Genomic DNA, 25,866 nt, shown 5'->3' on the forward strand with positions numbered 1-25,866 from the left:
TCAAAGCACGAAATTTTCATTTTATCGACCAGTTGGAACCTTCCGAAGAAGAGGTACACCAGGTATTTCTAATTCTCGATATGAAATCGACTATCCAGCGAATTATCTCTAAACCGTTTACGCAGATGCAGAAGAAGATGTAAATAATTCTCAAAATACTGAGCAATATCAGGCATGCTTGAAATGCATGGACGCTGAGTGCGTTCCGCAAGATGGGAAAAAATTTTGGAAATTTGCTTCCGCAGTTTCTCCGAAGGAGACCTGAAAGCCTGCCTTCTTTTTCTAAGTCCAAAGCAACGCGTGGCTTCAGATAAGCTAGGGTCGCACCTGTCGCGGCTGCTCCCACCAGATCGACTGCATGCCAACCCGAGGCTCTCTGGCTCCGTCATGAGAATCGAAGTACGAAGCAGGCGCGCGTGTTATACCGTAGCCTGCTTGCCAGCATTCGACACGCGTGGTGTGTGCATCGTGCTTCTCTCGACGCAATCGCATTGAGCCAGATTTACTTGCGTCATAAAAGGAGAGAGAGAGAGAGAGAGAGAGAGGGAAAAATCAAAAATTTTGAAAAAAATTACGGTGCCCAGGTGCGTGCGAATTTGAAGATAAATTTGAATACGCGAAGTTGAGAAAAATTTCATTCTTGCGAACGTATTCGGGTATTCTTCGGGGACGGGAGTGAAAAGCTACCTTTTATTATACCTGCGAGGGTTTCATTGATAGTCGATTTGTTTGTGATCCGTGAAGTGAAATTGATTCATCGATTGGTACAATCGGTATCTACATACATATAATACTTTTCGAATGGTGGAAAATTTCGGTCGGGAAAGAAAAGCGTTTTCTTTGCTAATTGCATAGTTACTATATCGTTTTAATTGTCTATCATTCGTTGTAAAAAATAAATAAATAAATAAATATCAACAATTATACAAATAAGTGTGCTGCGTGAGAGTGCGGTGATAATTTTATTACATTAAATACATTTTGCAGTTGCTGTTCAGTCGTTAGTAAAGTGTGTGTATAAGTATACGTATATACATATAAATATATATATATATATATATTTGTGAAGTGCGCTGCAAACAAGCGTGGTGAAAATATTCTATGCTTCAAGATGATGGAGACTCAGCATTATTGGGAAGAGAATTCTGCGCATTCTATGCAAGTCAAATATGAAAAGTGAGTACGATGGTTGGATTTTTGTAAAATCAAACCGCTTCTCGCATTGTATAATTACAAGAGGCGACACGTAGGTAATAGATTAGACGAATAGGTTTTCACCATCGATACCCGCAATGGAAAGGATTGCAAGTAAAAATGGTGGCAGTGGCTTGCGCATTCTTGTCACGCGATGACACACGCTTCGAAGAAAGTTGACTCAAGTGATGAAATCGGTCAAACGTGCCCGAAAGCCGCGTACTTAGGGCCGTTCGATATTCAACGGAGAAATTGAAACTTTGGAAAAAAAAATTTTAAAAATTGATGTTACTTACATCTCGTTAAGTCTGCATCAATTCTGGCAAGATTCACAAAACAAATTACAACAGGCTTAAATAGGTCTATCACAATTGATACGTACTTAGATTTGACTCCAAAAAAGTTCCGCCCATACAGTCATCACAACAGATTTTCTGAAATCTGGATGGAATTTTTTTCCGTCTACATTCTTGCAACGGAGAACAGATGATATTCCGGTTTTTTCTTGTTGTTCATTTTACTCGAGAGTATAATAAACGTATCTTGTGTTGATCATTATTCAGCGCTCGGGATTTCCCCCTGAGCAAATTGAGCGTATAGTGATTGGAATTGCATCGTTTATTTATAGACTTTTATATACGTTTTATACAGCGTAACTATGCAAATCCGTCTTCTTCGTCCCCGCTTCACACCGTGATATGCTGTAATTATACATATTTTGTGTGCAATGTATACAGTATATATTATAAATATTTTTGACCGAATGTTTTTCTCAAAATCGGCAAATTCACTCTGATAGAAGGGTAATCTAATCTAATTAGCAGGCGTTATATCTGCATTATCTGTGTAATAACACGTATCGCATACAACCAACGTATCTCTACGGCTGTATAATAGCGTAAATTTTTCACGAGAATGTAAATAATTCGAGTTCTTCGCGATGTCGGATAAAACGATTCAAATCTCCCGCGCCCTCGAGGATTAGCTCCTCAAGTTGAATCATTTTAAGATTCCGTGTCCTTCGCTGCATCCGATATTTATTCGAATAATACGAAACGGGTAGCCCGTCTAAAAATAAATCTCAACCTCACACCTTTCATGCCTCAACGAAGCGAGATCGATAAAGATCTCCTCGCCGTTTCGCACCGCGATATAAAATACATTCCGTATCTGCGTGTGCAATACTTGTCGACGAAATAAAGTAACGTGACGGATAAATAAGAGCGAAAACTGATAAATAAACAAATCTACTCGCGAAAAAAATGTCATTGCAACGCCAAATATTTGCAACATAATGAATCTCGAGGGTAATTGATGCGGAGTAAATTACACGTGTTACGTAATGAAAAACGCCAGCTCCAATTGAAACTGTATTACAACGCGACACTCGGATCGTTAAACTTTGCTCCCCGTCGGGTCAACGAGCCGTGCAAAGACGGAAAACTTTACGTGTTAATAATACGCGTAACCAAATGTACATTACATTATACATGCATATATATACGTACGCCGAGTAATTTATGAAACCGAGCGCGTTTTGGAACTGAAGTAGAAAAACGGGCACCTTTTAAAAAAAAACGTTTGCAAATTCTTGATCTCAAAAAATTTACCGATTAAGTATCTATATATATGTAAATATGCATATGTATGTACGTATAGGTGGCGACAAGATTGTGGGTTTGCGAATGTTGGCGACAGGCTGAGTACACACCGCGAACGAATGCGATGACGAATCGCTTAATGCTTTGGCGAATTATAAAGACATGCAGCTTACCTGTAAGCAAATACAATGGGAGAGAAATTGGCGTATAATGAGGGGGGATTGACTCCTGTTTCCGTTTCCGTTTGCTATGCGGGCAGGAAATTATTCGCCACCCGAAAGAGATCTTTCTGACGTCATGGAATATCGACTAACGGCTAGTGTAATATAGGATAGCGTGCATGTATATATATTGTCATACGGTCAACAGCCAGGCTCGAGTCACACTTAAAGTGTCTCACGTATGAGGAATCGCTGGTTACGTGATATAAATGTCATATATGTAGAATATCGTATCGCGCGTGAACTTCCTTTTGCGATATACAAACGCAGAAGAAAATTATGGGGAAAATCGATGGATTATTATTTAACGAATTTCTTTGGCCTGCCTTGGGTCACGTAGGCGCATTTCTGCGACGACTTACATCTACGTATATGGAACTATTTTTATCACTCTAAAGTCTAAATCGTAAAACTTAACTTCTCAGTCTCTCTTTCTGTTTCTCCGTAGGTTCAATAATTACTCCAGAACTACAGAACCGATTTTAATTTTTTTTTTATATATTGGTGGCTGTAACTTCTGGGCAGGTTTTAGACTATTTTTTGTTTCAACTCGGTTAATACTTTTGAATATATAACCAATAGAGTAAGCCAATTCGGGACCGGATCACACACTTGTGCCAACGCTGGCTAAACTCTTAGAGGTAGAGAGCAATTGTGGTCGATGAAATCTATAAAAATGTTCTTTGCTCCAAGATTCTTTTAAAAACATTCGCGGCACTCACGGAAAATCCCTGATTCACGGAGTGGGCTTATCTCGCTTTGAACAGGCGATGTCCGAAGTGTGTTAGGTATTGTAATAAGCACCGAAGGCATTCCGTGAAGAAGCATAAAATAGCACCTGAAAATCACATGTTACCGTTATCTGGCCGTTGAGAGCTTGCAGCTGCTGCCACGATGTGCCGGTGAAATTCCTCGGCGACCGATATCGTCATCTGCGATCATCCGTCAGAGGATAACAATCTTATAACATCGCTTAACTCTTATAGTTTCACAGATGAGAGAAATTTCCTCGTTTACGATCATAATTCTTTCGATGTTTCCACCTTTTTGAACCGTCGTTATACAAGTATGTTAAAATTCCTCTGAACTCGAATCGAGCAAGAATTGTTGTTATAGATTTTGCTCATCTTGTCCTTGCTGATCGTCTTTTGCAGGTTGAGTGAAATTTCTTGTAAAAAATGACCAAACTTTTGTTTGCTCGCTTCGACGCGAAGACCGGCGTTTAAAATATATATTCTTAGTAATGAAAAGAATGAAATTGAATGAACGACAGATAGTAATAACCCAATATTACAAGGCGTGGATGTGACACAAACTGGGTCGTGACAACATTTTCGCGTCGTGTTTTATAATATTATACCAACACGATAGTAAACAACTCGCGTCACGGGTTTTTCGAATCAGTGATTCAGAAATAGTAACGTCGGTTTAATTTATATTGCCTTTTTTTTCACCGCTCCTAATAATGGAATTTTATACAGTGATTGAAAGACTGGCACAATTTAATTGAGCTAAGAAAAATGACAGTTACGATTTGACCCGAGAGAAATTGTTAGTAACAATATTACACAAGTGATATAGAAGTTGTGAATGTGATGTCGGTGCTGCAGTTATCTTCTCTCACGGTATCACGTGCCTCTTATCTAAAACTCGAGTCACCTGATCACCCGATCGGAAAATCCAGGTACAAAGTGCCCCACGGAGATGAGTTTCGTCCAATTAAGCTTACAGTTTTATCATCGAAACGTATACAATGATATAATCGCGGACTCCTGTGAATTATTGAACACACTCGGCTGGATAGCTACTTCAGGTATAAAAATATCTGCGGAATGTGACTTATCGATATCTACATTATTTTTTATTCTATTTATTTGTCTGCATTTCTAGACGCTGTATAATTATTCATAAAATAATGTTTCGGGCTATATATATATACAGTTGTAAATTGTTATCTCAATAATTATCAGCTGTATGTATAGGTGCATATAAATACATCACAACGCATATTAGAAAAAAAAAAAAAAAAAAAAAAATACATGTACAAAGAAAGGAATAAAAAAAAAAGTCTTTGTATTTTTAATTATTTATTTTCTTCTTTTATCCAGTTGTATACAGATATATCTATATACCGACCGTAAAACACACGAGATAATGATTTGATCAAAGTATAGCAGGTGCAGATTTTCATTACAGATATATATCAGGTTAACTACTTATGTTCTAATCATTATTTGATATTCTTTTATATTGTGTGTGAATTTGTACACGGCCGCGTATCTTCACTGATTAAATTGAAAAAATGACGAATAAAATTTACTCCGTGTAATCTTGACGCCGGTGATTTACACAGGGCAACAAAAATAAGAAATACAAAATTGGTAGGCTTAGAACAATTATATACCCTGTACAGGGATGTAGTTGTGAAAAGTACAAGATACATTTGTTAATATTACAATTCTTGAATCGCTATTTTAGCTGAACGTTGTAGAGATTAAAAAGTTTCGAATGTGTACTATTATTGCGTTGGATAAGAGAACAGTATTTTACAGTAGGTTTATAAAGTCGCGCGCAAACTGTATACGCGGAGTGAAATTTATCACAGAAACTACAGTAAAAAGTATTACGTACAAATATCGTGGAGTGATTCACAAATGAAATTCATTTCGTAACGGGCAGGTTATATCATATGAGACGTTTGAAGATAATGAGAGAGAGAGAGAGAGAGAGAGATATTACACAATAAAATATTGGGGAATTCCAAGAAATTTTACAAGGTTTCTCGACATTTTTCAAGAATTTTCATCATTTTTAAGTTAAGGAAAAACGCGGTGCACGCATATTCACAGTTCTACTAATTTACGTATCTGTATATAATATTACGTTACAAAGGAGAGTTTAATGGAAATATTTCATCATGTTTTTTTTCACACGATATTAATTTTGTTCTCAAACGAAACTATGAACTTTTCTTTTAAGACTACATGATTACGATTTTTTCTCCTTTTTTTGGAACAACAAGCGTATATTAAATAATTTTCTCCATGTATCACTCTGTACGTTATACATATACTTACAGTGTAACGACTGTGAAAAATAACACCTATCTCTACAATTTTTAATCGAGAAAATAATGGATGGTTAAAGAGTATAGAGAGAACAAAATTGGTAAGAGAGAGAGAGAGAGAGTGCGCGATAACGAAGATCTCAAACCAAAGCGCGATTTTATCTTTGACGTAATTTATATAGTAGGTACGTAGGTACTGAGATTATATACCGCTTATATTGCCGCTGCAGCAGTTCGTCACGAGCAAACAGACCCACACACACCCACACACCCACACTCACGAGTTAATGTAACTTATATGTGTTTATAGAAAAAGATAATTATACAAATTGTCGTAGAAATAACACGATGGAAAATTTTTCAGACAAGACGTTCGTTACGATAAGATATTGTCACCCGTCTACGTGATCGCTGACACACTACATATATATATATATATATATATATATATATATATATATGTATATATGTGCGAAGAGATACACACTCGAGGTGCGTTAAATAGACCATTACATTTTATACGGACGTTACACATTCACTCTACAGGCAAAATGTCAGTCAGCTATTAAGTGTATTATATATAGCTGTACTTTCACTGTGTTGAATGCTGAAGAAATATCAAGACGATCGAGTATATATTAAATATGTTAAATCGTTTCAAATTCTATCTCGAAAGAGTTCTTCGTCAAGAAAGAAATTAATTTTTTTATCCTTTCAAAAAAAAAAAAAGACAATTCTAAAGACTCGGTTTTCTATGTACAGACTTTGGTCAGTTGGTTTTGAACCGTTGCGAACTAAGGTTCGGCGAAATGTGCAAAAAGTAAACGTTCCTGTAAGGGGTAAAAGAATTCTAGATTAATTATTTTCCTTTGCAAATTATATTGTACGCAGCTTCCCGTCCAAAATTCAATTATTTCACTAAGATTGTACTGCGAAGGGATTTTAAGTGGTGGATTTTGTAATTTTAAGACGTATGTAACATATTCAGCATGAATTTTCTTAAAAGGCGTGTGTTTATTCGTCGGCTGGTCGTGAACGCGGTGTAAAAATATTAACCTACATATCGTCGCAAGTGCGAGCTGAGCGCGTGCCGTGCAACGTGACTCGACGTTGCTGATTCGTCTAAAAAACCCTCGAGTATTTTCCGCACATGTTATTATAACGTGTTAAATATAATGCGTATTAACACATATTTGTGTGTGTGTGTGTGTGTGCGTGTGTGTGTGAACGCTCGATTTGTCGCCTGCCTGCAGGATCGATTAGGGGCACTGCAGGCAATTGTGTAACGTGTTAACAAGACAAAAAGAAAAAAAAAAAAAAAAAAAAAAACCACATGCCACGTTAATCGTGTCACTGCAGGCTTGTGCGTATAATTGTGATACGACAAGTATTGCAAAAAAGAATATGGGATTCTCGGAAACGCTGGCTTCACGTGTCGAAACGTTTGAAACCGAACACGTAACTGCATAAAAATCATTTATTCTACTCGCATGTTACAGGTGTAACATGATCTACTTACAATTTATTCGGCGATAAATATCTTGCGATATTATTTTGCATTATTATTGTGTGCATCGGATATAGTATATATATATATAATATATATAACGAAATTATTCTGCTTAGTTCGCGTAATTATATATATATGTACCATATAGGTAGAGTTTTGCACGGAGATTCGCCAAAGCATGGAATTCACGCACGAAATGCGAAAGTCGGATCGTATTTGGAGTCGTATGTTGAACGCACTTCAAGTAACACTTGTGTAATGCGATTGTAAGTACCTACCTATTCGTGATTGGCTGCCACCAGCCGAGAATTGTTATGTGCTTTTAGCCGAGTCACTGATGTTTGTATATTCGATACCGTGATGTGTGATTCTGCTCCTCTCTGTTTGCCCCCATGACTTGTATGTATGTACATACAAAGAACAAACATAGGCGTTGTTTTCACTGTATTACGACTGCAGCCAATCTATATCCTACCTCCAACGGTGCAGGACAAGATTTGCAATTACTTCCTACTTTACTGTGATGGCCTTAGAATTTTTTTTACCCTATAGCAACGCGTGTGTGTATAACGTCACAGACTTGAAATCGCACGTACGACTTTGGAAGGCAAATAAAGACGTATGTTTTTATCTATGTTAAATAAATTTGTACGGTAATTTTCGAACACTTGTGTGTTACATTTTATTTACAAGCGAAAACTGCGAACATATTATAAGACATTCAGAAGTCAAACGACGACGACGACGACGATGACGGGCTTTTGGAGCTTGAACTACTTTTTAATTTTCCCGCTCTTTAGACGACCGACGACTCGCGAAAGAAGCGAGCCTTCTAGCGGCGAGAATTGAAATCGCGTTTTACAATTCTTGTATGTTTGAAGTTTGCGATGTTTAGAATATATTTGCGGCGTCAAATTGCGACAGACATGGGTATTAAATATGGGTTATGATTATTTGAATGTAATCATCGCGTATGACGCACTGGTCACGCGTTACTTTTGACGGTAATAAACGTTGTTATAAATTTGGGAGCTACTATCTGATACCGTTACGCGTATGTAACGCGGACTATCTCGAGATTAAAATATATACACGGGGAAATCTCTCGGAGATAATTCCAGCTCCACCGCACTGACAAACTGCTCCGGCCTCGCCATAGCGAGATATTTTAGGATTGGGTCGACGCCAGGTCAATGTCATTGGTCAAAATAACGAGGAAACTATAATTTCAAAACAAACGATCGCGCGTTTGGCTAAAGATGAATTAAAGAAGATTGCTCATCTATCGCTGCTTGAAAGTAGCGCGGATTTCATACCCCAGTTGTTACGAGCCGCTGCAAGGCCTGCAGTTGCAGAGGTTAAAAAATCCCCCCACCTCGGATCTTGCGACCCTAGTTTCAGCCTCTTCCTGAGTAAAAAATCCCGTTTTTTCAATCGAGTCACCAGCTCGCCGACGGATAGACTTATTTGCGATTATCCGTTCTTGGAAAAAGTCCGTCTAAAAGCTGTTTACTAGCGAAAACGTGGGATTCAAAATGGCGCAATGCGAAGCGTGAAACCTTAATTCTCCGAAGTGTAATTCGCCACGTGATTTGAGGTCGAGTAAGCCGTTGAGTAGAATTAATATTCTTGCAAAGCGGGAAAACCGCCGCGAACGAACACTTTGCGTCATGCCGGAGTAGCAAAAATGGAAGAGTCGATAGGAATCGCTAAAGCGCGAGGTGCCTGCACAAGATCGGCGACCAACTCCTCCTCGGCGGGGGGAAACGCGAGGCGTGGCAGCACGCGTGATCGTGCAAAAGTGAATGGCCGACGTCGCGACGTCGTCGTCGTCGAGTGGGATGTAAGGTCGGCGAAGGACGCTGCGGAGATATTTCAACGAGCGAGATTCCGATCGGTTTAAACTCGAGTGGGTTATAACGTGAAGTAGCTATATATCCGCTTATCTCGGCGGAGTTTTACCTCTCGTAATTATCCGCTGTGCAGGTAAATCGGTGAACGAAGGAGACGAACGATTCTCATCGACGATATGTGGAACAATTATTCAATACCTATACCCACGCGTCGTTTCAGCGAAGGAGAAAAGAACCGAACGGCGGGAGAACAGCTTCCATCCATCAGTGCCCTTGGAGCACATGCTACAGGCGTTTCACAACTCATTTGCAATAAATTAATTCAGATCGGATTTATGACAACCGCTAGTCGTTCGTAGAGCTACGAAATGGAGGGAAAATTAGGGTACCGAATGACCTGGGAAACAGTAACGGGACAGTTAATATTATTCCCGGATATAATTATAATATACGTATATATATATATATATATATATATATATATCTAATATAAATACTTGAGTGTATTCCGCGTTCGTTTTTGACTTAGTACGCATTGTATTGAGAATGGTGTTCAGGCGAAATTTGAAACCTTTTCGTTATTTTGATTATGACATAGATGGATATTTAGAATTTAGACGATTCACGTATTAGCAGGCTTCGATGATTTTCATAAAAATTCAAAACATATTATAGATACTTACAGAGTTGCAAACAAGAAATTATCGTTAGTTATATACCGATTTTTTCATTTTTCAGGTGTTTAAAATTTTTTAGAAACTAGCAAACGCGTTAGATTTCACTCGACGATTGCTTATTTCGCTGGGAAAACTATTTTGCAAATATTCACGATAAAGAATGTTTTTGTTTTCGTCACATAGTGAGTTTAATCTTGATGTTTGTTGAGTATAATCAGTATCATTATGACCTTGGCAAATTGAATATTTATCTCTCGAGAGAAGCGATCGTGCATGGATTGAAATAGAACAAATCTGTTCTTTGTGTATCCGTTCTATTTAATGATTTGAAACGAAAATTCGATGCATTCGTCGCTCTAGTTAAAAATTTTAGTAATTTTTTCTTCCATTTTTTGTAAAAATCATTCTACAAGCTTACGAATACGTGAATTTGACGCATCCTCAAGTGAAAAACCTTGAGCTATATCAGTTTACAAATAACTGTTTATAATTTCTCAAGATATACGTTGACCCGACGGCCATATTTCAATTCCATTTTTTCTTAAAATTTTCTCCGATACCATCTTTGTCGTGCCAAATTCTTCGCTAACGATTCGATGCTCCGAATTTCTCACTTACACAGTCTGTAGAGTTAAGCGACAATTCGTGTGGCTCGCAGTACCGTATAACTTCGCATGTAATATACAGTTACTCGAGAGAAAATGTCATCCACGTGTCTCTGTACGCGCCGTTTTCTGCTATAACTTGTATATACCTACTTTATTACGGTTGTGACACAGGCTGATGGAAGCTTCCGTATATAATCCTAGAAACACACAAAAAACCTATTCGCGTATTTATTCCCCGTAACTAGTTTACGGTATTATAAATAATCTAGATTCCCATCAGTGTTTCAATTGCGTTAAATCCACGTGATTACAGGAAGTACACACCGTGGTACACATGCCGTTTTCAACTACCATTCGTTATCGACTTTTCCTCTAGGTTTCCGTGCACGTATCGCCTTTCAATTTTGCGAGAATATATCTATGGGAAAAATCAATCTATGGGAAAAAAAAGTTCCGAACAAAATTCCAGATTTTTCATACTTTAAAATCAATTTGTGAAAAGGTGGTAAAACTACTTTTCGCTTCTGTGTTGAACAATCTGTGAATTGTGCAATATGCTGCCAGCTGCTTACATTGATCATTCCTTTGGCGCTTACTCAACACCGTTATCCCCAATTCCATGGATTTTTCACGAGGTTTTCACGCAATTCGTCACACCATTCAAATTCTCATATCTTTTATCGCTCGATACTTCCACCCACATTCGGAAAAGTTTCTCGTGCTGTTTGACCACTCGTTGAGATGCAGCGGCGAAAGTTTTCGTCGTTTTTTGTCCACTCCACCTCTGTGGGACTCCCGCGGCTATTTACGGTACATACCTCCGTAACTCTATGTATAGAACAAAATCTATATTCACGTAGCTCAATTCTCGGCCGTCCCGGGTTGTTGACTGTTACGCCGACACTGTCGCCGAACTTCGGTCAAACGATACCAAACTCGAATCTATTAAAGCGATGGCCACGGTGTGAGTTGCCGGATCTGACGAGTCTCAGAATCAGAAATGTGCGTTTCGAGCTATGCGTTTTTTCATTGCTTTTAATCTTTTTCCTTTTTTTTGAGGTGGACTAGTTTTTTGGATTGAAAATCGTTAAGAAGCTTTCACCTGTGAAGGAAATCATAAATTTAGATGTTGGCAACGAAATGAGGAACTTGGGCGACTGAAATTTTATTTGAAATCACGAGGAATAAGATCAAGTTATCTGAAATCATTTTTGAAAATTTTGGAATTTTTTGTTGCAAGTTTAGCAGTAGGTAAAGCAGTGCACTGATATTCTACACTGATTTTTATCTTATCACCTGCTCACGTCGATTTTCATGGATTTTTCAATGACTTTCTAGCGTTTCAGTGATTTTTTTTTGCCACATCATATGAGAAAATCAGTGAAAAAAAGCGGCGAGACACTCGGAAATAATTGTAAATGATTAAAAATTACGTGATAAGATAGAAATCAATTTCAACGGAATGGAGTTATTAATTTGATATCGAAGTGAATGTTGCTCCGGTTTCAGGGCTTTTTAAAACCCGTTTTTGTTAATTTATGGGGAGTTTGATTTTATCGCGACAGTAACCGAATGATTCTGTCAAAATGAATTTTTTCAAAATCTAAGGCTTATTTTCTGAAGATCAGTTCGAGATCAAATGACAGTCGTAATTGACTTGAGATCAAGATCGGCTTGCAGGAAATTGATAACTTCCCGATTTCGGTATATATAACCGTACATTATAACTGTATATATGTATAGCATACGTATACAATATACATATACTTTGAACATCAATAAGTGACGAAATATATACGACAGTTTAAAAGCTAGAACAATCGCGTTCGTATCGGTGATTTTTATCACTGGATGTCGAAGAAACTATAGTTTCCTCGGAATATGCCTATAATAACAATACCGGCAAGGTGATTGAATCTGTATTTTTCCCTCTTACACGCGTAATGCAAATAACAGAAGCCGCCTTGGTTTCACGATAATACACGTGTGTCTCAAATTGCAGACGATTTGTTTAAATACAACATGAAAATTGCATAATAAGAAGAAACCCTTGAATCCACGAGTTTAATTTTGCCGGTTTATTTGTTTATCGTTTTGCAACTTGAGGTGCAAACGTGCAAACGCGCCTCGCGAACTGCAGAATGAACAATATCCATACATAATCTGCAGAGAAAGCGGCAGGCACGTGGATTTCGCGACGAAATTAGCCGCCGCGTATAGTTATAGGCATGTAAATACCAAACTCACCTCGGAATGGCCGGACCGAGGTGAGGGGGGGAGACAAAGTGCAAAAGGCAATCATAATCGAGGACTCGCGCATGGCTCAACTTCGCTCTCGAGTGCTTGCTTATAGCGGAGTCACGTGCCGAGTCGCGAGATTCGCATCTAACAAGGTCGCGGCAAGGTCGTCGCCGTCGGCGCAAGGACTTGGCTGGCCCGCGTGCGAAAGGAAGCGTGGCGAGGGAAAAAAGACCAAGAACTTGATGAATAAGAAAAAGGAAACACGCCCTGGTCGCGGGTTTTGCGTCCACCACACTCGCAGATTCTCGATTATAGACTATGAACGATTCGCCGTCGGCGAAAACCGGTTAAGCAGGTACCTGTAAGCTCGACATTTGATTTTATCTCAATTTCACTCCCTGTATTATTATTTATACAATTATTTTAACATTGTCGCCAAGTTTAAACTGTAACAAAGAAATTTTATATTATTTATATATACATATGGTATATATCGTTCGAATTTTAAATTAAACTCTTTTGTTTACGACCAGCTCTTCGATGACGATGATGATGCGGATGATGATTCGGACAATTTTATATACTTACCTATATACCAGTTGTCATCTCCGCGCATGGCAATTGCAATCGTGAACTTCGGTAAATTCGATTCACGTGTCGCATCCCGGAATAAAACTGGATGATCCCGCAGTTGTGCGGATATTAATAGTTTTCTTTTCAAGTTAATTATATTCTAACGATTTTCTATCACACCGAAACTTTCCTCAAGATCGTATAACGATCGACGTACTGCAAACATTTAATTTACTGATTATAGTCAATTTAATCAGGGATCCGTATAACATAAAGTTTGGTAAATAAAAGTAAACATGTATATATACGAACATTTGTGTGAAGACACAAGATTTCCGCATTTAATTCTCAAGGAGGTATGACGATGCAGCTGCTTTTCAAACGAGCGGAATTTTTCGTTAGCCTGATTAGATATAACTAGATTTATTTATACAACGCAACGTGTTGATTTCAGTCTCGATGGAAGATCGTGTAAGGACGAGATTTATAGAATGGGCCTTGGGAACGGTTACTGCGAAGGAAACTTGAACTTTGCCACCGCCTCCGAGGACGATGAAGTTTACACAAAGAAAAAGGTCTCCAGAGTAAGTATTACTATATAGGCATATGCATGTATATTTCCTGCTATTGCATTTTCCTGCATCTCAACGCGTATTATTGCGATAAGAAATTTACTGCAGTAACCGATTCGTGAGCACTATTCGTTGACAGGTGTCGAGGATTTAGAAAACAAAAAAAAAAAAAAACAAGATTTTACAGTTATTTTCCTTTCTTTCTTTTATCATCAAGAGATCGTCTCGAAGTCGCTGCATGATTTAATCGTCTTAATTGCTCACCGACGATGATAAAGGACAGCAAAAAGAAAAAGAAAAAAAAAAAACCACAAGTGCAATTCGGAGTATACATTTTGCGACTTCCCTTGAACAATACCAGGAAACATTAAAACCAACAATTCGCCGCTGAGCGTCAATCAATTACCTACGGAATTTGGGTCATGATAGAAAGCTTTTCCGTGTTGTCGAATCAACGGTGATGCAATATACGCAACAGCCGAGCTGAATCGAAGGCGGTCACGTTTAGATGGAAAAAAATCATCCCGCTAAAGATTAATGAGTAAGCAACGTGTAGCATCGCTTCTTGTACGGAACCGCGACCGTTCTTTTAATCTTTTTTTACTTTCAACATTCGCAATAGGTATACGAGACGTAGTGCAGCTCTGCAGTTGCTCTGTCGATATATGCTCTCTCAATTTAAATATACCTACAGAGTGAATTCCTAACGACTGCATGCCCGTCGTTTGCTGAAATTTAAAGCGCACGCGCCACAGTTGAAGACCGGTTGATTGCCAGGCCCACCAACTGTCTCTAACCTCAAAAATTTTTACAGTTGTAAATTAAACAGTACTTCCATCGACGATTGTCAAAATTTTTGAGGTTACGTACGCTGCGCCTGAATTTACGATGGTTGGTCACCCTGCAGGTAAACAGTTACTCTCGGATTGTTGCGCTGCGCATTAAATTTTAGAAGACTGCGGACCGTGCAGTCTTTAAGAATTCACTGTGTAAAAGAGAAAATTGCAGCAGTTGACGGCCAGTGAATTACATCGATGATGCATTGTCCGATCGGAATGTGGCAATTATTCGAATTCGGTGTAACGAATCGTTTAAGAGAGTTCTACCGCAAAATGAATTGACGGTTAGAAAATAATGAAAATTGAAACGTGAGTAGCTTGTATAAACGTGTAAATTTCTGTGATTCAATACATATTTCGTATCACTTAATAATTGACGGTTCCAAATCAATGAAATTCATTTCTGATAAACATTTTGAAAAAAGTAAGTTTGCCTTCAAGAGAACATGTTAAGCGATGCAAAATATGTATCGAATCACAAAAATTCGTCTCGCATGTTCAGCTACACACGTTTCAACGTTCATCTCTTTCTAAACGTCGATTCATTCGTCGCGACAAAACCTCCCTCGGCAATTTCATCCCTGACGAAATATCGGGGTACATATCGAATCAAGCTGCAATTACTCACGTCACACGTGTAGCAGCTACCCGAAAATTTCGTCACTGGTAATCCCGGCTCTCTATCGCAAGAGTCGAACCGGATCGCGTGCGACGCGACGCGACGGTACATCGGCACCAAGGCTGTACGTACACACGCACAAAACGCACACACGTGAAAACCGTAGGTCAAACGAGTTTCGAAACTCACAAGAATTTCAATCCGTACGTGTTGTGTGCACCAAGTCAGCGAGCGGCCGTCGCCACCGCGGTGAATCATTCCCCTGATCGTTGCTTCGTTCTTCGAACATGTAATCGACGAACGAAAGTCCGTTTTCGTGTTCACCGACACGTACGCCTCATAAAGGAAGTTCGTCGCTCGGGAAAATGTCCACCATCTCTTCCCAGCAATTCGTAAACTCATCTTATGTCTCGTTCCATTTATCATGTTGAAGTTAGTAACGTTAACGTAACGAAACTGAGCATGGAATAAATCGTTTTCAAATTTTCGAACGACTTCGAAAAGGACTTGGCTTTTCAAATTATCATGTTTTATTTATTATGATCGACCAGATCAGCTTTAGACAATCTTAAGGCTGTGAAATAAAGACTTTCCTGAACATCCAAGTATAACGTTACCAACTTCAACCTCATTCTCATTCGTCGTTATTCGAGCAGCTGGGTACATAACAGATCATACCATCGTTTCTCGCCATTTTTCAAAAACTCTTCGTATTATCAGTCACCTTTTTGCGGCGAGAAAATTTCCAACTATGACTGCAAGTTATCAACTTTACTTTTAATGCTGTCTTCGAACTAGTTTTGAGCACTAGTTTTTAATACTTGCATTAAACTTAGTTGACCCACCAACGTTACAGGTCAAGCCATCTTTGGTGTTCTCTGCAGGCGCTTTATGCACCATTTGTTACACCGTGTAAACGAATAATACAGCCAGAACTAGATCCAACGATGCCCATAATTAGCTGTAGTATCTCTAAGGTGAACAGAACCGGCACATCATAATTACTTTTAAATAATGAATGAAGTCGAAGGAAGTCGACTTTCAATTTCATTTTCATTCTAATCCTGGTCCTCTGTCTAGCCGCCCAGTCCTGCAAGAATCTCAATCCTAGTCTCAGACCTGTGACTTATAAATTGCAGAGGATTAAATTAGAGGGGAGCTCAGGCTGACGAGTGGCTTCTGCACGACGAAAAAGAGAACGGGGAATTCGGTCTTCGAGAAGGGCGTGTATAATTAACACGCGGACACGTAGATCGAGCGTCTAGTCGCAGCTCTCGCAACATTGTGGGCACCAAGATTCGTACCTCGAAAAGTTACGTCACATATTACAGCCCTGCGTCGTAGAAACGGAGCCCTCGTACCTGATTGGCACATACCTGCAAAGGATAGAAATTTTCACCGTAATGGCAATATTTGATCAATCACAAGGTCCGCGTGATCTTCGTCGGCGAATCCGGGGATCCTAGAGTCGAAGGCCTCGGATGATCTCGAGGGCAAAAGGGGGCCTAATTGGCGTAACCTTCGGCGTTTCGAAAGGTCATTGTGGTTTTGCTAAGAACGAAAGCTAATCGAGGCCGTGAGGCGGGATTATAAGACAGAATTGTCTTTCCTCCGGATTCAATTATCGCGAAGAAGATTTCGCTTGATTCGTTTTTCTTGTGGACGAAAGTCAAAAGCTATACGTGCTATATATTGGGTATTATATTGCTTTTGCACGCGGCTTAAGGTCTCGTAGTACTCCTACCCTTACCGACCGAGCAAACTCATCCTTTTTCTTCTTGTATTAAGAAAACCAAACGAATGAATAGAGTTGCGGCACCGCAGAATTACACTTATCATCTTTATTTGCCATATTACACCCATGGTCAGTGATGGAATTTAGAAATTCGCGAGACTCAATGACGAGTCGACGTAATTCTTTGTATATCCATGTATTATATCCAAGACGACATTGACTTCGTGTTGGCACCTGGAATTTTCTCCTTCATCTCATTTCGCACGAGCTAATAAACTTCCACGGTCACTCCCAATGATCAGCGACGATGGGCTTCTGATCGTACGACGAGAGGATTCTGTCGCTGTAAAATCAGTCAACCGTATACATAATTATGTGAAAATTGGAGTTGATTAGGTATAGATTGATTTGCTTCTCGATTTCGCTGCGTCTGTGAATCTCGAATTGCGGTATTTATAACCGCGAAGAATAAGCATCGAGATCCGTCTGGATGTAATTTATACACCTGCTTGGTTCTAATTGAATTGGCAGAATTCTCGAGACCATCGGTGTATACTCTGCGGCTGTTTTCAATCCGTTCATCTCCACGCAGAGTTAACAAAACGACTGATCGACTTCCCTTCACTTCCCTACAGAATTAAACAATTCCTCGAGTAATACAATGTAATGCTGAGCACTATAATACATCATAATAACGACTCGGATTAGCGTCTGAATCCAACTTCCGTTATTATCGGTTTCCCATTGCTCGCCAACGGCAATATCGGTGACGACACCGGAAGGCATCATATTAATGAATAATGAAATCGTATTATTTCATTTCGTTTAAATCGCATACATGATTAACGATCATTCGCGTGTGTACAAAAAGGCAAAAGCAACGGTAAATAAATAATGATTACCGATCGAAGAATCTCGCTAATATATATTTTTGACCAATTGACAAGACGTTTCTGTCACACCTATGCCAGCTGGATACGTATGTATTAAGCCGTGAATTTTTTTCTTGCTATTTGCCCATAAATTTGACAATACTATAATATATTATTATTATTACATACATCGCCTTGGTTTGAATAATCTAATGTTTAACTCAGCTTTGGCAACAATAGAATGAAATTATTCAAATCGGAAAGGTCGCAGATATTACGGGTATAAAATACCACATTTCCTTCTTAGGTACATACATTAGGTATACAATAATCTGTTGATGATAAGTTCGACCAGCTTTTTAACGATCACCGGCGAGCGTGTAAACAGATGACGCGTGTTATAAAACTCTACCGGCTATCTTCCATGCATATATATATATATATATGTATATATATGTGTATATGTATATACGTATGTATAATGCATATATTTCGTCGCTGCATCGCATACGTACATACATATTACATTACAATATGTCGAGATAATACAATTGCGACGGAGATTCGATCCTGGGGAATATAATTATTTTCAACATTACTACAAGAAGAAGAAGAAGAAGAAGAAGAGAAGAATGCAGAAAAAAAAAAACACAATCAAAAATACGCTATCGTAGAATGTTGTTGAATTTTTAAACGTGCTAAAAATTCCAATTATGGCACATTCGCATACATTCACGTTATAGAGACATATATTTAATATATATATATATATATATACATGCATACAGATAGATATAGATGTAAGAAAGAGACCGACTCGAGGTAAACATGAGGAATCAACGACTCGGCACGTGATTATTCGACTCGACCGCGTTCCGCCTCGCACGGCTGGATGGAGCACAGGAAGATCTTGCTTCGTTCAGAGTCTCGTTTCGAAGATAAGAGACAGCCGAGATCCAGCTATATCTGGATTTATCGTTATAAAACGCGGAGGCATTCGACCGGCCGGGCAACGCGGTCAGATCGCTCGAGATTTCCTACAGCGGAGGCGAGATGATGACGTTTGTAGAGCAAACACGGCGACACTCGAGGTGTCTGCAGGAGAAGAAGAAGCGAACGTGAACCGGTCGAATCTGGATACTTGATAACACTGTTCGCGATTTTTTTATTACTTTTTATTCAAGCGCCTTTCACCCCCCGCCACTTAATCATATCACTTCATACTTTAATTACAGTGTTCATCATCGTCGTTGTAATTTTCAGTACAACAGATTGCAGGCGAAATATAAATTATAATCACGTGCGTGGGTATGTGATGAAAAATGAAAGAAAAAAAAAACAACCAAAATTTTATCATATAACATGTATATCGAGGGATATTTTGTGTAATAAGGTATACAAAACGTTCGATTATTATATATATGTATATCACAAGTCGCGACTTCGAGATATTTATAATTTTACGAGTGGAAAAGAATTTTATGATCTATATACACGATATTTTGTACAATAATGTATGTTGATACTATATTAATTCAACATTTCGCCCTTGATTTAATTGCGATTCTTCATAATCATATTACTAAATACGCGTTGCGTAATAAGTGTATTGCTGACGAGAATTTATACGCTCGAGGCGGTCTGTACGTGTAAATATGTATTAAAAGAGAATAAAAGATACGAAACAAACATTTCCACGAATCACTTGTTACGAAGCACGCGTTACTTTATTATCTCAAATATAATTAAAAGTTTTGGGGTATAATTATTACGAGTGTAATATAGCATATATTTATCAATTCGGAATTCAATCCGAGAATATAAATCGGTGGTAATGAAAATCTGTAATTATACGAATAATAATGAAGCGAACAATGATGGAATTATATATAGAAATTGCAAGCTGAAAATGGGAATAGAAATGAGAACGTGATCGCGGGCACTGTGCGTGCCGACTAAATACATTGTTATCATTTTATACTTCCATGGAAGTTGAATTCTATAGGCTGGTACGCGTGATGGTAAACTTTCCGCAAGCACGCGGTAAGGGTTGCCGAAAGCTGACGACCCCTTTCAAACTCTACCAAGCCTGCAGCCGGACTTATAAATATATACATTAGGGTGGTCGTCGAATGATTTTTTTACGGAATTTCGGTGTTGGATCTTCGTAGATCGGCTTTAAACATAAAAACAACATTCCTCTAATTTTTTCAGATTTTTATTTCCAGCCCTTAGTCTTTATGCTGGCCTTTTTTCTGTACTTAATTCTAGAGCACAAGAATGAAATTCAATCAAGATTTAAAAAAAAAAGTATAAATCCCGACCTTATATAGGTTGAAAAATGATTGAAAAATGATAAACTAAAGTCAAACACTCACGACTCGTATGGAATATACGATCTTTATGGAGACTAAGGGCTGAGAATAAAAATGTGAAAAAATTAGAAAGCAATTTTTTCCACACTCTGAACCGATCTATGATTATCCAAGATGATCTTCGATTTAACGATCACCATTATACCTATTTTCCGGCTCTATTTTCTCACGCGTGCGAAATTTGCCGAAATTCCGTTTAGTGCCGATGGGCCAATTATACTTATTACAGTCGTTCTAATTTTAGACTCTGCATGCGCTTCGAGGGAACTTTCCACGGGAAACCGTTACAGGCGATCGAATCGTTTATACACGTGCATATGCACCTGCACATATATACGCAGATCTACATTATACGCATGTGCAATGCGTTTTCACCTGCAAGGTGACGTCGACGCTTACGTGGCTGTGTTTCTCAACGTGTTTCCTGCGTTTTGAGGTGAGAATTAGCATCGACTAAGTTCGTCGCAGTTTGTTTTTTAACGCGGTGCAAAATACTTGCTGAGGAACGAAGAGCGGGCTTTTGGCTTTTCTTAAACTCAGAGATTGAATGCGATTCCCAAGCTCACACTGTTGCAGTACGACTAATTGTCGACTGTAATTATACCGAGGAAAAAATGAACGAATTAATATCTCGTGACAGGAAAATCTGTTTCTTAATCGAATTGTAAACTGTAGAAAGTTGAATTGTACATATAAAATTGTTCCCCGTTATATCGCTGTTATCTGCTCTTTGACCTCCTGCACCTGAGAAAAAAATATCCCTCAAATTCTGATCTCTGTATAATTATAAATACGCATTCCTCGGTCCGGAGGAATTCTGCCACAACTGGACCGATCGTGAGACATTAATCCACGTGGTGGATTACGATTCGACCAAAAGTAGAACATCTATCTGCATCATTCAACGAGTCTCCCGAATTGTAAATCTATATAAAGTTCGTCACGTTCCACTCTAAACTTTTCTTGCGTGACAATGTCCTGTATTCAGGGTGTATAAGGACACTTCGTTGAAAATTTGTATTTGTCATAAAGTGAGATGTTAATATTAACCACGAACAGGGCTGATTATATCGAGGATAATGGAAGAGGGGCGTTTATATTTAACATAAAGATGGGTATTCTCGGTTCGCGTGATCGCGTCGAGATAGAACTCACGTGTCGAACGGCGAGCGCCACGTGACGGGGGTCGGAAATTTTGCGTTGTTATTGAAACGGAGGCGGCGCAAGCTCAGCAAGCTCCGCAAGCTCGTCGAACGAGACTACTTGACGGCGACTGACGCTCCGCGGGTCATTCAAGTTTTAGCAGCATCTCGAGCCGGTTCTTACTGCTCGTCTGGCTCTAATCCTCGTTCTCGACATTCCGTTCTAGTAACGAACAATTTTCCAAGTGTGTCGCGAATTTAATATTTCTCATTACCCTTAACAATAAGTTATATTATAAATAATAAAGTAAAAACGGTGTGTAAAATATCGACAATTTATATTCAGATTCATAATATATTGCAACTGATCGTAGATAAAGCTAACAATAAGGTTTATATTAAAGTTCGTCGAGTTGTGTACAATGTTGACAAAAAGTAATTCAGTCAACTGCAGGGACATAAGTGATAATTATTACGTCGTCGATGATTACAGTGTTGACAATATTTCGAACGTGCAGTTCTACGCGTCTCCGACATCGAGTGACGGACTATCTCAATCACCGCCAAGGAAAAGACGGTGCATAAACAAAGAGGTGATTTGATGGGGAAAAAAAAGAAAGAAACTAACGACGAAAACGATGGAAAAATCGTGCCAACATGTATCGCGTTGTAAATATGGATATGTATCTATATACATGTGTGCGAACTCGTTAAGCTCGTATATAACACGTTTCACGTGCTTGGCGCAAACCGAGTAAACTCATTATACATGTAACTGGCGTAAAAGTATATCCTATATGACCTAAATTTAGGTAAAGGATGCTCAATATAATTCTCGAACAGTGCTCACGAGACTGACAGTAAATCTTATTACATCGCATTTCATTTTATTCATTTATTTATTTCCGTTTCTTTAATTTCAATCGAAACTTAAACTTTCCACGAATCAAGTTCCAGTTTTCTTTTTTCGGATCTGTATCTTATTATTACGCACGCGATTACATATTCTTTACATCGTTTTTACAATTTTTACTTTTTTCACATTCCGATGGAACAAGCATGAAAGTATATAATTGGTGGAGATTGATCGAGTTATTGTCTTTGTTATTATTATCATTATTATTATTATTATTGCTATTTTTATTATTTTTACTTTAATTTTCATTTTCTTGGATGAAGAGAAGAGACGAAAACACGATGTTTTATTTATTTTCTTCCGTTCTTTAGCAAGATCCAATGTCTCACAGGATCATCGAGAAGCGTAGAAGGGATCGTATGAACAATTGTTTAGCCGATCTCAGTCGTCTCATACCTGCAGAGTACCTTAAAAAGGGACGAGGCAGAGTTGAGAAAACTGAAATCATCGAGATGGCCATCAGACACATGAAATATCTGCAGGGCGTAAGACAAGGTAATTATACGTCTTTTATACTTCTATGACTCGACTTCTAGAGACTCTAGTGTATACACTGTGATATATACGTAAATTGGTGAATAATTTTATCGTACATAAAAACGGGATCAAAATCTCAGCTATCTCTGGTGAAAATGATTTCTAGTATCTTCTACGAATTTTTCGATAAATTGAAATACTTTTAATATCTAACGTAATATGCAATAGTGTTTATCGTAAAAACTTGTAGTAGATTTTAATGAAAATTTGTAATTTTTCAATAAGAAATTTGCAAGCTAGTACTATTTTCAATGTAAATTAACGTATTTCTTTACATAAAAAACTATTCACATATACAATTTTGTACGAAAGAATGCAAAATTTTTCAATTTCTATCAAAATTTGTAGTAGTGGGAAATTTTCACCAGGGATAGCGCGCGTGGCTCATTGTCAATACTTGAGAAGATGACGAAATTCTTATATCCTTTCCAGACGTCAGACATCCGGCTGTAGCCACGGTCCATTCGCACACCGACGACAGCGTCGACAGCGTTTCGCACTCGGCGTCGACTTCCTCGGCAGCGGACCACTACAGACTGGGCTTCCAGGAGTGTCTGAGCGAAACGATGCACTTCCTGGTGGACGTCGAGGGTTTCTTCGCGAGAGATTCCCTCTGCGTTCAGCTGATAAGCCACCTGCAACAGCATTGCGACAAAATGTTGGCAGCAAGTGAGTGTCCACGAATCGAGTTTCGTTTTATAACAATGATATAAATATAATAAATTTATATAAACCCGAACGTTTATCCTGCGCCCCTTAGGTGACAGACTGGGCCTTCCGCACCCGGAAATGCCGGCCTCAAACGGCACCGGAAACGGTGTTTTCCTTCACACGAGCATCCCGGCAAGCTGTCCTCCCAACAGCCACTCGGATCAGGGTTCAAGTTCGGGGGTGAGTTCCCTCGGGGATCCGGAGCGTCCGTTGCGGCCGATAATTCCGGGCCCGACGATCGTCAGCGACGACAGTAACCACAGCACCCATTCTCACAGCAACGCGTTACCGGCGGTATCGAGGCCGACGAATTACAAGTTCAAGAGTTCGATAAAGCAGCGATTCTCCGCGGAGAGGGTCAAGTCCCACACCCCACCTACCCCGGAGAAGCCCCACGGGGTGCCGATTTTCGCCCTCCACGAAGCCGGGGCTTTTTATATTCCCCTGACGGTCGAGGCCGAGCTCCTCAGGCCCCACCTGACATTTACTCCGGACACCGGGCCCGAAATGGTTCTGCATCCGGTGACGATATCGGTAAACTTCAACCACTCAGCTCCTCCGGCGTGGTCGCATCACAGTCCGACGCATCAGCAAACTTGAAGAGGTTACTTTTCCTCATTTACATTCTCTCGCAATATTGAAAATATTCGCAGTAGTGACTCCGAGACGAGAATACTTGATTGGCTGTTTCTTATTTTTCCTTCTTCTTTTTTTTCCCCTCTCCGCCATCCCCCTCCCCGCAGCCACCCTCGTTGCGCGATACTTGCGAAAAAGAATATTGTAATGTATGTTGTATATAATTGTTATACGTGAATTACAGCTGTGAAAATTTTATAGCTTATATTCTGTAGTGCGTGAACTATATTCGCCTCAGTAAAATAAGAAAGTAAAACAACAAGAAAAAAAAAAAAAAAAATTCATCATCGAGTCTTATATACATATATATATATATAAAATATGATGATAAGGAAAAAAAGGTGATAATAAAGCAAAAACGAAGGAAGAAATAAAAATATGATGAAATTGATCAAGTTAACAAAATTACATTAATCGTTATCGCTAGAAATCTGTATTTCAGCAGTCTTCTTATCCCTTCGCAGTAATTCTATTTTCTCTGTATAATTGTTACAAAATCCTGTATAAAAATTCAATCACGGACCAAGTCTGCGGTATACGTTATATACAGTTTGTACATAAAAAAAAAAAAAAAAAAATACACGATGTTACATTATGTGATAAAAGTGAAACCTGATCGATCGAGAGAATATGAAAATGTATACCTATATGCTATTTAGAGGGTTACTCAATGTTGACCCAAGCTTGCGGTATTATCGATGTATTAATTATCCTAAGTGAGAATTATATAATTTTCTATCATACACCAACTCTCACGTGTATATAAATATGCAAAAATTAACCTGCCACGATCTCTCTGGAATTAATTATACGTATACATATATGTATATTGTATAAGCGCGCGTACTGATGATTAATATATAGACTTGATAACGAAGGACTGGGTCTGCTTGGAGAACCTCGGTTGGCCTCAGGAACTAAAGACTGACCGAGACCTGCATTACATTGTTATAATAATATTAATAACAACAACAACAACAATAATAATAATAATAATCATTATTATTATATAAAATCGTCGTGTTGATAATTGTATATACATATTATATATATATATATATATATATGGTATATTATCGTTGTATAGTATATAATATCATATTGTATTTAGCTGTTATATACTTACATGTTATAAGGTTAAGAGAAGATAAAAAAAAATAAATATTATTGTGTTAATAAATTATATTTACCATAAAAACGATAATCGTGTCGTGCGATTTTATTCATTACGCATATAGTTTTTTCTCAAATTCTGTTGTACGTGTCAAAAATAATTTTTTACAAATTACTTAAATAGGCGAGTGTTAATGAGTTTTCTTTATGTTACATTTATGTTATTAATGTAATATACTTACGCTGATATAAGA

At 38.5% G+C, this 25,866-nt stretch overlaps 1 protein-coding gene across 4 annotated transcripts; it reads left to right on the forward strand.

The window, feature by feature from the left end:
- Window positions 1–1,050: 1,050 nt before the first annotated feature.
- LOC124409578 (hairy/enhancer-of-split related with YRPW motif protein 1) lies at window positions 1,051–24,744 on the forward strand. 4 transcript variants are annotated; one of them, XM_046887288.1, is made up of 5 exons: window positions 1,057–1,176; window positions 14,000–14,129; window positions 22,927–23,110; window positions 23,585–23,821; window positions 23,913–24,744. In XM_046887288.1, the coding sequence occupies exons 1-5, from the start codon at window positions 1,112–1,114 to the stop codon at window positions 24,461–24,463; spliced, it is 1,167 nt and encodes a 388-aa protein (XP_046743244.1). In that variant the 5' UTR covers window positions 1,057–1,111; the 3' UTR covers window positions 24,464–24,744. The 4 variants fall into 4 exon arrangements, with proteins under 4 accessions (XP_046743246.1, XP_046743244.1, XP_046743245.1 ...); XM_046887290.1 differs by lacking the exon at window positions 14,000–14,129 and having other exon boundaries at window positions 1,051–1,176; XM_046887289.1 differs by lacking the exons at window positions 1,057–1,176; window positions 14,000–14,129 and adding an exon at window positions 22,079–22,292.
- The last annotated feature ends 1,122 nt before the right edge of the window (window positions 24,745–25,866 follow it).

The sequence above is a fragment of the Diprion similis genome, chromosome 8 (assembly GCF_021155765.1).
Source record: "Diprion similis isolate iyDipSimi1 chromosome 8, iyDipSimi1.1, whole genome shotgun sequence".
In the NCBI taxonomy this organism is placed as follows: domain Eukaryota; kingdom Metazoa; phylum Arthropoda; class Insecta; order Hymenoptera; family Diprionidae; genus Diprion; species Diprion similis.

What these genes read in the sequence shown, in the direction of transcription:
- LOC124409578 (XM_046887288.1), top strand. Translation starts at nt 1,112, where the DNA reads ATGATGGAGACTCAGCATTATTGGGAAGAGAATTCTGCGCATTCTATG. An exon ending in TCTGCAGGGCGTAAGACAAG is followed by an intron (nt 23,111 to 23,584) that starts GTAATTATACGT and finishes TATCCTTTCCAG; the next exon opens with ACGTCAGACATCCGGCTGTA. An exon ending in CGACAAAATGTTGGCAGCAA is followed by an intron (nt 23,822 to 23,912) that starts GTGAGTGTCCAC and finishes TGCGCCCCTTAG; the next exon opens with GTGACAGACTGGGCCTTCCG.